Source organism: Perna viridis, chromosome 4 (assembly GCF_037379345.1).
Source record: "Perna viridis isolate PV_CMFRI_1.1 ecotype Kerala chromosome 4, ASM3737934v1, whole genome shotgun sequence".
Taxonomy (NCBI): Eukaryota; Metazoa; Mollusca; class Bivalvia; order Mytilida; family Mytilidae; genus Perna; species Perna viridis.
The window spans coordinates 43331735-43345752 of record NC_142448.1 but is presented as its reverse complement, the minus strand read 5'-3'; the positions used below and the strand labels follow the sequence as shown (position 1 = coordinate 43345752).

General features: G+C 32.5%; 1 protein-coding gene across 1 annotated transcript in view; it reads left to right on the top strand.

The window, feature by feature from the left end:
* Positions 1–14018, top strand: part of LOC148620187 (uncharacterized) — a 41677-nt gene that overhangs the window by 6327 nt on the left and 21332 nt on the right. Inside the window, exons 4-13 of the mRNA XM_088580866.1 lie at positions 624–794; positions 2281–2415; positions 5497–5587; positions 7005–7081; positions 8126–8236; positions 9300–9440; positions 9971–10061; positions 11469–11587; positions 12178–12315; positions 13322–13409. Coding sequence (XP_088436992.1) covers positions 624–794; positions 2281–2415; positions 5497–5587; positions 7005–7081; positions 8126–8236; positions 9300–9440; positions 9971–10061; positions 11469–11587; positions 12178–12315; positions 13322–13409 — 1162 coding nt within the window. The remainder of the gene's footprint in view (positions 1–623; positions 795–2280; positions 2416–5496; positions 5588–7004; positions 7082–8125; positions 8237–9299; positions 9441–9970; positions 10062–11468; positions 11588–12177; positions 12316–13321; positions 13410–14018) is intronic.

Genomic DNA, 14018 nt, shown 5'->3' with positions numbered 1-14018 from the left:
CTATTTAGTCGCCTTTTACGACAAGCTTAGCGCTGCTGTAGGCCTATTCTTTTAACACCCGGACCTGCACGGGGCTTGCTCCCACTATCAAATATGTAGCACCACTAGTATATAACTATAGGTTATATACTAGTATACTTGTGGGGCTACATATTTTAATACATGTATGTCTTGTCATGTAAAATGACGGATGATCTGTAAAAAATAAAACAAATGTAAAATAAAAGTATTAATTGATGTTTTAATCTTCTGCATTATGTTTATATGTATCAAATTGACCAATAAAACAACAGAATCTGTGAAATATATTGACTGCTCTGTGGTCATGTGATGTGATCACCTGTTTCATGGATCGGTTTGATGGATATATGACTGATCGGAAACTGATTGGTGATCGATGATTTCTCGTATTTTTTGTTGCATGGACCGGTTCAGTTACTGTATATACTGAAAGCCCCAATGGTTCAGTTACATTGTGATGCTCTTTCCGTGTTCATGTACACCTTGTACATTAAATGTGCTACATTTGTACAGCTTAACTGTATGAAATACGATGTATGAAATATCAAAAATCATATTTGATACTTACGGTTTACAATTTAGTTTATTTTATTCTTTAACAGAACCCAGAGCAGATATGTATTTTAATGAAAGTTTGTCCAACTGAAGAATCATGGGAGACAAATGGATTACTCGAAGTACAGAGGGAGATTACACAAAAGTTACCAGAGCTTGTAAATGATGTAGAAATCTCCAATGAAATCAGAGTTCTGCCACCCCAAATTGGTGCTAATGTAAGTTTGACAGCATACACATATCAACTAGTTTTCGCATCTGAGGGTTCATGCACCCATGACCTTTGAATTTGAGGGTACAGATCATGAGATGTTTTTTAGTGTATAAATGATCAATTAGGTTTTTTTTTTTTTTAAATTATTGGGATGTTGAAATGTGAAAGTACAATGTAGAATATCTTGGTCAATGCTTGATATGATATTACATGTATATATGTACACAACGATGGGAGTTAATTAAAAAATGACTTCTGCGATTGGACACTTAGCTGCGAAAATCGTAGCTCTAGTATCTATTTTTTTTGCGATCTAGATTCTAACGTTAAGAAAATACAAAAAAAAATAGTTAGAGCTACGTTTCGCAGCTATTGGACACTGAGATTAAAAGCAGGCAAACAAAATTACCTGACTTACTCAGACTAATATTTAATTTCACTTTTGATGTAAACAAATATTATATAGACATATTTTGACATGAACGGAACCGAAGACCAGAAATTAAAAGATTAAGATAATAATAAAATATAGTTCATGTACATGCATGAACATTATAATTTATGAAATTGTATGTACCAGTACATGTTTTTAATTGTACAATGCACATGAAAAACATACTGCAATATGTGAGTAGGCATGCTGCTTGATACATTTTCCTTCATTATTAAGGGTTGAACTATTTCACCATGCAGGCAGGTAAAATAAGGACTTTAAGGGAGTATAATGTTAAATTTATCACAGAATATGGAGAAAAAGTTTAAATTATGAATAGGTCGAAGTTTGATTTGTTTCTCCCTTAGTATCAGTAGAAATCTTGGCAAATGTAAAATGTTGGTAAACCTCTTGCAGAATTTTAATCTCCTTATGACACAATGGAAAAGTGCCATTCTAATCTGCAAAATTAGTCTGTTCTAGAACATACATGTACATGCAACTATGTTCACTTCATTTTTTGGCTTTGTTGGTTTCGTTTATTTACTGCTGTGACTTAACATTAGAAGGATGGAAAATGTACATCTTTAACATAAAAATGGGAAATGAAATTAGACATTGCTTTTAAACTCTCAACATACAAGATTTAGGAAACTCAAATTTCTATTTTTCAGGAGTCCAGAACCATCCTTTTCTACTGCAAGACCAATCAAATATCATTTATTTAGGTCCTGGACTACCATATTTACCTTACATAACTTTTATGGAGGACCTTTCATTTTCTCATACATGCAGATGACCTTTCATTTAGGATGCAGAAAAGTCCAGGACCTTTCACTCTTGAAACTGACTGACTGACTTTACCCGCTTCATCCCATGGGGGGACATGTGGCTTTCCATCTCCTCCTATCTTTTGCCTGTACTTTAATTCCTCCCCAGTCTTTCCAATCTTCTGGGCTTCTGTATTCAAATCTCGCCTCCATGTGGTTTTTGGTCTACCTCTTTTTTTTCACTCTTGAAAGTAACTTGAAATTTGAAAATCAAAATACTTTTCCAGCCTATAGAATGTGAGTTGTGCAAACTGGTTGTTGGTTATGTGGAACAGAAATTACTCTCAAATAGATCTGAAGAAGCTATTAATGCTACCTTGTATGAAATATGTAACAGTCTACCTGGTGAAATTGGAGTGTTGGTGAGTGTTAAGTATAGATCTATCCTTTACTTTAAGAAGTCTATATAAATATCAGACAGGATCCTTATGGTTTACACGAATGAAAGTTGAATATCTCAGAATATGAACTCAAGTTTTTAGCTCATCTGGCCGTTGGCCATGTGAGCTATTGCCATCACTTGGTGTCCGTCGTCGTCGTCGTCACCGTTAACAATTTCTTCAAACTTCTTCCCTTGAAACTACAGAATAGATTTGCATGAAACTTATAGTGACTGTTCCTTAGAGTATCCTGGACAAAATAATTTGGATTTTTGATCGGTTAAAAAACATGGCGGCTATTACTAAAAATAGAACATTGGGGTCAGACAGCAGATTTTTGCATTTATCTCCAAAACCGTTAGGTTTAGCCAAATTTTGACGTACGTAGTAATATTCAGCGTAATGAGATCTATCTGTGGTCAAATTTTGGTGAGAATCTGTTGACCCATGTTGGAGTTATTGCCCTTTTTGGATGTTTTTTGCTGTTTTTTCGTTTTTTTACTTTCAAAAATCTTCTTCTCAAAAGCTACTATACAGAATTTAAAGAAAGTTGGTTTTTTTTTTTGTTTTGTTGGGTATCCTTAACAAAATGACCGTTTGGATTTTTGATCGGTAAAAAAACATGGCCATCTTTACTAAAAATAGAACATAGGGGTCGTACAGTAGTTTTTTGCATATACATGTATCTCCAAAACCGTTAAGTTTGGCCGATATATTTCAATTGCTGAAATATCCTTATAATAAGGCCTACAAAACTCTCCAGGGATCAAGGTTGTCAGACGACTCCATGTAAGGGTTATTACCCTTGAGAGGTGAAAAATGACTTCTTTTTTTTAGTTTTCAGCCTATATCTTGAACAAAGGTACGGAAATTTTGACAGCCCATGTCTGACATTTTATCAAATTTCAGCAGACGTTTGTGTCAGTTTTTTACCTGCCGAGATCGAGAATAATCTTTAAAAAATCTCTTTGTAGTTATTTAAAGATAAATATTGGAATTTGTGTTTTTCCATCACATACTCTGTCTTTTACAAATATCTGAATGCGTGAACGAGTTTGGTTTCGACCACACATGTAAACGAAACATTGTGTCTCTTGGACTTTTTCATCACATCGGCAAACAGCCGAAAACTTCCGAGTGATGAAAAAAATGTTAATTATTTAAAAATGGAAATCGTGAATACATTTTGTATATTGGTTTGAATTGGATGTTGACTTCTGTATTAAAATGATTCCATCGATGAATTAATAATAACAAACTACGTCTGATTCATAGTTTCAGCACCATGTGATTTCATTATCACTGAAAGATCGGCGGGAAAAACTGATTTGTCAATCTTTCTTATTTAAGTCAAGTAATAAATGTATGAAAATTCTCCAGGTCACTTCAATTAATTCGTATACGCAGTGGTGCTGCACGTGTAGCATTAATTTAATCATGCATTCAACTAAACAGTTACAGGTAAAATTTCAGTTACAGGTGGCTGCACATCGGCCAATTAATATTGACGTACACCAGTCAAATAATGTCTAATAAACAATTAGGAGACATGTAGTCAGGATGTTTATAAAGTAATAAAACCACGCTGACTGTAATTTATAAGGGTTGACAATTTTTTTATGTACCACATTGGAAAATGGTTGTCGGACATTTGCAACATTTGTCGGTCAATGACCGGCATTTTTTACCGTTACCGGATCCTTGATCTTGAAAACTATGAGTATGATAGATACATGTAGAATGAAACTTTCAATTGCTGAAATGATTCTTATTATAATGCCAACAAAAGTCTCTTGGAATCAAAGTTGTCAGACTACTCCATAGAAGAACTGTTGCCCTTGAAAGGCAAAAAAAAAAAAATACGTTTTTTGCAGTTTTCAGTTAGTATCTTGAAAATTATAATAGATAGAATGAAACTTTTGATTGATGAAATGATCCTCATGATAAGTCCTACCAAAGTCTTAATGGAGTCAAAATTATCGGACAATTTCTTGTTAGAGTTATTGCCCTTGAAAAGCAAAAATTAACCAGGGGAGCGATTCAGGCTCCTGTGAGCCTCTTGTTATTTTATTTCAACATCATGACAAAGCCAGTCGATATTTTGCCATATTCAAAATTCATGAGTTATTAAAACTTTTTTCTATGATTCCTTTTGAATATTTGGCTGCTTGACATTCAAGGTCTGTCATGACCAGAATCCTATGGATTGAGACTGTATGACGTCAGCAGATAATAAGGAAAAACAACGCAAGAAATGTCACATTGCTTTTGACGATTCAGACTTTATGGACAATGTAACACAATCCCATTGGCCAATTTTTCACATCACTAGATCATATCACATCGCCCCATGATTTGATATCGCAAAATATCTAGCCGTCTAAGAAGTACATTTTAGATACAACAACTAAATCATAGAGAAATTCATGTCAAAGCCCATCAAACAGACCAGAAAAGCATTGTTTGTTCTGCAGATTTTGCTGCACATTGTATCACCTCTGCTTTTGTCAGTGTTAAATTGTATGTGGATTGGTAGTTACAAATGTAAATACATGTATTTAGATATTTTCTATTTCTGTTTGGGTTAAATTAACTATAAAAATGGCAGTCACTTAAATATTTCTCTTAATAATTAAAAAATTACGGTCATAACAGTTTGATTTTACACTTTTATAAGAATAAATGCAATCCTGATCTTTTAAGTTTGTCTCCATCTAAGAGTCAGGCAAAATGTGTATAAGGCGAAGGACACGAAAAAAAGTATCTATATCTCATAGCCTCCAGAAATAACTATCAAACTGTTTATAAAGTTTGCTTTTTTAAGATATTGATAGGTCAAATAAAGTTGAATGCACTATGGAAAAATAGCAGGAAAATATTCCAGCACTTTTTCTCTATATAAGCTGGGTCACAGATGTTTCAGGATAAATTTAAATACATGTAGCTTTTGATTTAGACCAAATTGAGAACAATGATGCGCAACCCATTGCATGATTCTTACACAGAATGGCACTTAAATGATCGTTAATGCCTGTTCTCATATATGTATATCCTATATTTTAGTGTAAACAGTTTGAGCCAGAGTTATTGAAGGCCCTAGTGGATGAATTTTCTGCTGAGAAGGCATGTAAAGCCATTAGAGTCTGTACTGCAGGTACATGTAGCATTATTAATGCAAAATGTAGAGGAGCTTACAAGAAAAATAAAGAAATAAGCTATTCTCCACTCATCTTTTCTTCCATGCATGGTAATGTATAATCCCTCTACCCCCATTTTTATCCAAAACTTATCAGTAATTCAAGGTTTATTTTAAATTGCAATTTGAAAAAAACTAGAAATTGTGGTAATGAGGCAGAAGGACTGGAGTGTGGTTTGCATCAATCGTCTGTGCTTCTGTCATTAGTACATTGTAGACCCAACTGCCTTGAGATGGACAATCAGGGTACTTATTTTGCCGTAAGGATTTTGAATCAGTTCCTGCAAATGGGACTGTTGCAGCAACTTCCTACATTCAAGCTCTTGTTCCCATGGCTTCATTTGGGTTGTTCAGTTTTTATTTTCCAATTTTTTTCCTTTTGGCAAAAAAATGTCTTAGGTTGGTTGGACAACCAGAACCACACATATTTGTTTATGTGGCCTTAAAGTTGTACTAGCAAAAAGCCTGGTCAACTTGATTGGTAAAATGTTCCTGAACATTGGACATTGGAGTACAAGCAAATTATTCATTCAATACGTCAGCAGACAGCTTGTGGCTGTCTTAAAGTATAGTTTGAAAGTATTTACTCTGATGAGTGAAAAGAAACCCAGTGTTGAGGATTCCAATAGAATAATGAGTATGCACAATTTCTATATTTAATTCATCTTTACAAACAACTAAGTAATTGTGTTTATTGCAGTAATTAATGTATTTGCAATTCTCTGAAATACATTGAAATTAAACCTAAATGCAATATACAAAACAAATCATAATTCTCCTCACATAAGATAGATAAGATAATCTCATAAACAAATCATAAAATATTGAAGACTTTTCATGCACCATAAAATATCGTCTTCATAAATAATGAAATTGGGATGTAAGAACAAATCTTTTGATTAAGTAAAATATCTTTTTGGGCTAAATGAAATATCTTTTACACTAGATGAATTTTAAAATACTTGTCTTAACTGGTAAAACTATCAATTATAATTATAAAATGTCAAAAAATCCTCAAAACAAAACATGAACATTGATACATCAAACGTCTCAAATCACTAAGTCGCCCATAGATAAAAAAAAAAGCTATGATAAAGTGATGTTACAATACAACCCACAGGATTATCCTATACATTTCCCTGCCTTTGACTTACGACATTCTATACAATAAATATACGACCAGTACAACTGATGTTGTAAATAAATAAATAGAATTCAATCTAAATTAGAAATTCTACATGTATATATATAAATGAATAAAATCTTATAACTAACGTAGTTCTAACACTCCAAAATAATTTTTTACTAGAAGAAGTTCTGACAAACAGTTTTTCATATTAAGCACTCAAATTGCATGTTAACATTTGTGTTACAGAAAGTGTTTACATTAAAAGCAAGCCTGTATTATCATGTGATGAATGTAAGGATTTATTAGGAGATTTAGCTGGAGAGGTAAATATTGACTATATTTTGAACATTTTTTTGCATTTTTGATTTAAGGAGGTAGACCTAGGGTAAGGGACATGACTCTTGAAATCTGTGAATTTGTATCATATTTAATTTCACTATGGCCTTTCAAGCTTTCCTTTGAAACAGAATGAAATCTGTCCAAGTTACTTTGATGCTTACATGAGATTGATGTAAAATGGTGAATACAAACATTCCAACGATTTGTAAGAGTTGTGTCTCTTACCCTAGATCTACTTCCTTAAAAGAGTATTTCCAGGCTAATATACTCTGTAGTACTATATTTTTAAGCACTGTGATATATCATTGCAGTGGTTTCCAACTTTCAAGTTTTTCCTTTGATATTCCTTTTTTATATGAATGTTATACAGACTTTCCTTAGACTATTCATTTTTTCACTTACCTTGAGTTTATCAATTCAATAATTTAATTATTACCCTTCATCTGACATCAGTATTAATGATCACTGCTGTTAACAACTAAAAGAAGTATGGTACTTTAGATTCATGTCAGTCTGAGGTCTCAAAAAATCAAATATTCTATCTGACCCAAACATATTTTTAAAAGTCCTGTGTATTACAGGTGACAGAAATGTTAAAGAAATCTTCATTCTGTCAGACATAGGTCCTGTGTTTATTCTCAAAAAGTGGGACTGGCATATCTAAGAAATTTCGTGAACTCTGCTTTAATATAAAACAGTAGTTGGTCAGACTTGGAATCTACTCCATATCAGTATTACTACCTGTGTGTACATGTATATATATTTTGACATTGCTAATTGAATTAGAGCCACTCTACAAATTGACATACTTGGAGTAGGCCAGAGCATTAACACAGCAACCCAGCTGCTAGAAGGACATACTTTGAGTTCTTCAGTCAGGTATCTCGAAGGCTGGGCTCTGCTACCTCCAACTACTAACAGGCATCTACTAACAGATTCCTCGTAAGGGGCAGTCATGCGAGATCCGTAAGGATAGTCAAGACCATAAAAACCTCCATCATCATTGAATTAGAGCATATTTGTTTTAGACAGGAGTACAAGTATGCCAGAATACTGCTGGTATCTGTGGAAAGAGGAAAACACATCATGTTCATCAAGAAAGAACCAACACTTTAGAACTTAATGTTGAAGGATTGCCAGTAAGTATATGTTCTTTTTATTTTTCTTATAGGTAACTGCTATTTTATTAATGACAATTTATGGCAATGTTGCATCATACATTTGTATTTACTGACCCCATCAGAAGGTAGTTTTTATACCCTGCCACATGAAGTGGCATGGTATTACATGATACCCTCTGAAAAGTTGCTTGGTTGTTGGTCCATCTGTCCCCCACTGTTTCCAGATGATAATTTAAAGAAGATATTAAAGTGTCTTTTTGCATATTTTCAGTTAACTGATAGTCTTTAAATAATATGTTTAAATTATTTTAAAAGAATTTTTTGACACAAAAATGTGTATGGTAAAAACACATATTATTTCCATAGGAGATAACTGGTGGGAAAATTCTTTCAAAGGGGAGATAATTTTTAGTAAATGTACTGGAATTTTATTTTTGTTTTCAATATTACAACAAAATGGATTTGTTTACTACCATTTTTCTCTTTGAAATATGAAAGAATGTCAGTTACTTGTTCTTTATATGTCAGAATTTTAAAGAAATTTTATGGACCAGTTTTTAAATAGTTTTCAAAATTTTGAAGATTCCCCACAGAATCCATATACAATGTAGAAAATTACAATTATAAAGGCTCAGACTTGAAATCAAGATTTGGGACCTACCAATTTTTACATTAAAATTCTAATTTTGAGCTAAACTAGGAAAATATGTCTACTAGAAATTGTCAGTTATGACCTACCTTAAATGCATATTAATTGTTGTATGAATATACTTTATAGTCTAGATAGTGCATTTACATTAAATTAATAGAATTTGTAAGAAGATGTATCATTTGTTTTTACCTTCGTCACCAATGGTGATAGCAGATCTAGTTGCTGCTTGACTGCCCTTTCATCACACTTAGGGGGTACCTATTGTGTGTCTTCTGTAACCCAAAAATAGTTACATTATTCAACCTTTGCTCTGTGTTTATACATATATTGATGATGTGCACCTCCTATAATGGTGAAATTGAATTTTTTTTTTCTGCATTTCCAGCATGTTGAACTTTGACATTTTTTGTCTCCTAAATCTCTTTACAGAAAGGAGATGCCGAGTGCCTTCTGTGTAAATTTGTTGTGTATGAAGTTGACAATTTACTAGGGAGTAACAAGACTGATGCAGCTCTCAATGCCAGTTTGACACAGATCTGTAATGCTCTGCCTAATGAACTGGGAGGAATTGTAAGTGTTAAAGCCCTGTAAAATACTTAATTAAAAAAAAAAGACAGAAGATTTTAAAATCATGGTATGAAGCAATTATTTTATCAAGTTGTCTCCCTTTTCTGGATTTCTGCTCTAATAGTTGTCAAAAAAGTAATGTCTTTAATTTGAGCGAGAGGCTGGAAGAAATGTGTAATTTTGATTTAACATGAAAACTAAGTGATACCAGTACTGTATTGTCAGTGTATTCTGATGAGTAAAAAAGTAAAGTTTGACAGAAATTTCAACCACTTTTAACCGGTTTTTACCCAGCAGTACTATTTTTTTAATGGGAATAACATGTATTTTAAAAAAAACATTGAAAGTTTTTCTTTGTGACTTTTTATTGTCATTTTAAGTTCCAATGAATTGTCTTTCAAATACTTTGTACAATTATTGTATGTGTGTACGGAGTTTGCCACAAAAGGGACAAGGTTTTTTATTGGAACTTTTTATTTGCATGATTACTGCTTGTGGTTTTTTACCTGATATATGTATCATCAATCATTCAGTGTATACTGTTTGCTCCAATGCTACTGAAAGCCATAGAGAATGGACTGGACCCAAATATGGCCTGTTCCCAAATAGGATTGTGTTCATCGGGTAATTTTTGATCCAACATACCATTCCATGCACTGCCTTACTTAAAATGATCCATCACTTCCTACCCTATACACTTAATTTGACTTAAGATGTCCTCCACATTCCGTAATCCACATCAGTTTTGATGGGTTTGCATTCATTTTTTTTTACAACTTTTACTATAAAGGTCTTTATCTCCTTCTATCTTTTTTTTTGGTTGTGCGAGGTCTGCAAGATAGTTAAGACTGTGAAAATCTCCAATTATCATACCATTCCTAACTCAAATGTCCAACTGAAGAAAGAAAACTATACAAATTAATTATCAGAATGTTAAGATGAAGATGTGTCTTACTTCCTGTTTTCAAAACAAAATGTACAATGTAATCAATAAGTGGCTTGGCAGATAACAAAACTTTGCCCACTCCAATCCAGATTCCCAACCCTAATAGTAAAAAATATAAAGATATGCAAAATTTTAGTTTTGATGGGAAGAAAATTAGATTCAAAATTTGATACAAATATGTTGTTTTCAGAGTTATTATGATAAATAGCTTACTGCAATTTTTCATGTTTTGATAGTAGACTGCAATTAAGTAGCAGTCTTTGTAAGAATCATGCAATTTCTGTAAAATGTGGTACACTTTAAAAAAGGCTACACATTTTAATTTTTGTTATTATGTTGCTTTATAGGTCTATATGATGAAATGTATATTTATTTATTCCAATCTGTCTACTCTTAGGAGATACGTTGTAATCCACATGGAAAATCCAACAGTTTTTATTAGATTTTAAGGTCATTAACAGAGTTATCTCCCTTAATTTTGAATTCTATGGTATATTCTATGTTTTTTTCTCCTATGATCAAGAGCTATATGAAAAGCCACATGTTACTTTCTGTCTACTATAACATTTAAAAAAAAAATATCAAAAATAAAAATATGTAGGCTTTCCAACCATTAATCACATTTTGCATGATTCTTACGTGGAGTACTACTTAATAAGTCAATGAATATTGACCATTATATAGAACCATTTAAGCCTTTTATTTTCTTGATTGTTTTACAGCACGTATTATAGTTAACTTCAGGAAATAGAGTTTGTCTTCCATTGTTTGAATGACACATACCCGATGAATTTCCTTAGGTGTTTAATTGGACAACTAACAAGGGGATTTAAACTTTCTATAAAACTTAAGTTAAAATACCTGTGAAATAATAGAAAGTTTAAATCCTCTTGTTAATCGTCCAGTTAACTACGTAGGGTATTTTATCAGGTAATGGTCATTCAATCAAGGGAAGACCAATTCCCTGAGGTTAGCTGTATTATTCGCTGTAATTTCAAATGAAAATTTTTGCTACCTTGAGTTCATTGTAATAGTTTGTTCCCCTTATCAATATGTTTCAATATGTTTCATTACATTTTTCACAGCTCCAGGAGATGAACAATTTGAGTATGACCTCGTTGAACAGGAGAAGAGATTGTTTTCAGACTATGAGGATGTTGTTGATGCTCTTGAGGAACCAATTATGTCAGAGGTAGAAGTTGAGGTTTGTATCGTTTAATGGTGCCAATCTGTGTAAGTTTAATTTGGGCAAAAAAGAGTCAGTAAATGGCCCACATCTCTTGACAGCTAAAATTCACTGTTAATACCATAAACATCATGAAATAAATACATGTACCTGGTTTGGTGTATGATTGACTTGGAAATTTTCTGCTGAACAACATTTTTATGGCATAGGACCAAAAATAGCCATTTTATATTTTGAGGGTATGGGAAGATTCCCTATAAAAATACACAAGTGACTGTTGTGCTCCATAATTCCCTGGTTATACTGCATCATTTTTTTATTGAACACTTATTTTAACACATTGCATCATAAATTAAAAATTCAGGGGCAGCTTATTCTGTCAAATGTTCTATCATTAAAAAAAAACATAATCATTTTAACATTTGGTGCATTGTTATGAAGATCAGATCATGGTCATTTTTGTACACAAGACTCTCTATAAATGTGAAAATATTGGATGATCATTTGAGGTATGTGTGTTTTTGTCTTTTGGCCTGTTGGAGCTTGCAGTTTGTTGGGAGTCCTGCTCCACAGTAAATTACTATGTTTCCTGTAATTGTTTGTTGTAGGCTGGACCAGGCTGTGCCATCTGTAAACTATTAGTCCAAGAAATAGACCAGTTTGTCGCCCAGAACAAGTCAACATCTGTGATAAATGCCACAGTTTTTGACCTCTGTAACAAACTACCGGCACCACTTAATACACTGGTAATGGTCTCTTTGTTTTACATACAGTTCGGCAGAAGCAGTTCTGTTGTGTTATATAATTCAAGTATTATAGTGTGAGCTAACCAAAAATAAACAAGACAAGGTTACATGAAAAATCTACCGATTGTCATTAATGATGCAATCTTTAATATTTTTTTTTGTCGAACATTATAAATGTATAGCAGGTAATAAAATTTTTATTTTTGCTATATTTAAAGAGGTATACTTAGGGTAATGGATATAACTCTAGTGATATGTTTGTATCATATTCAATTTCGCCAAAGCCTATCAAGCTTTCATTTGGAACAGGATGAAATCAGTCCAAGTTACTTTGATGCTTACATAAGACTGATGTAAAATGTTGAAATACAAACGTTCCAATAATTTGTAAGAGCTGTGTCCCTTTCCTTAATACTGCATACATTTTATGATGTTTCAATCACAAAACTTTGTTACCACTTTACTTATGAACCGTTCAGCACCTGCTAAAAATTATCCGCCATATGATAATATATTAAGTAGTACTCTAGCTAAGAATCATGCAAAATGTGATTCATGCTTGGAAAGCCTACATATTTTTATTTTTGATATTTTGTTTAAAATGCTTTAGTAAACAGAAATTAACAGTTGGTTTTTTGTATAACCCGTGCTCATAGGAGATAAAATTGTATAGAATGACTGTAGAATTCAAAATTAAGGGAGATAACTCTGTAAATGACACTCAAATACAATATAATCTACTGGATTTTCAATGTTGATTATCTCTTAAGAGCAGGTAGATTTGAATGAATAAGAACACATTTCATAGTATAGACCCATAAAACAATTTAATTACAAAAATAAAAATATGTAGCCTTTTTTGGGGTGTATCACATTTTTAAGATTTTGCATGATTCTTGCAAAGACTGCTACTTAATATACATTAGAATGTTTTTATTCTTTTCAATAAAAATGTTTTTAATAGAAACAGATTTTTTGTTACTATTGGCATCTTCTTTTTTTATAGTGCACGACATATGCTCCAGTGATTGTGAAGGATGTTGTTAATGGATTTGACCCTGAACAAACTTGTGAGAAGGTCAAACTTTGTACAAGTAAGTGCTGTTTAGATTTGAAACTAATAAGTGAATTGAATAGTATATGTATCAATTTTGGGGGTTTTACAGTTAGTTGACTGGTATTTGCCTTTGGCTATTTCAGTTCAACAAGGTCAGATCAAGAATGATTACTCTTGCCAAGTGCCAATTCTTTATGCGCAATCTGCATATATTTTTTTCTCTCAAAATGTAACAACTGAATGGCAAACTAAGACTTGTTATGTGATCCTTAAATATTTGTGAATCAGAAATAAATGTGAATTCGGTAGGTTTTCACCTCCTGTCTGATTTTTATATGACAGCAAAAAATTTGCCTGTATATTTATGGCGCAGTTGTCTTGTGGTAGTCGTGGGACACTTAATTTCTGTGCAATAACTTAAGTTGTGGTTGACCAATTGTTCTGATATTTTCTGATATTTTCTGATATATACCACTATTTTTTTTACATTTTACTTTATATATAAAGCAGACATTTATTATTTATCTTTTTGTCATAAGAATTGTCATATTATGACTGTTTATCATATGTTTATAAGCTGGATTTACTTCATGCATCCATAACAACCCTCAAGCTTAGGTATGTACAATATAACTGTCTTTATCCA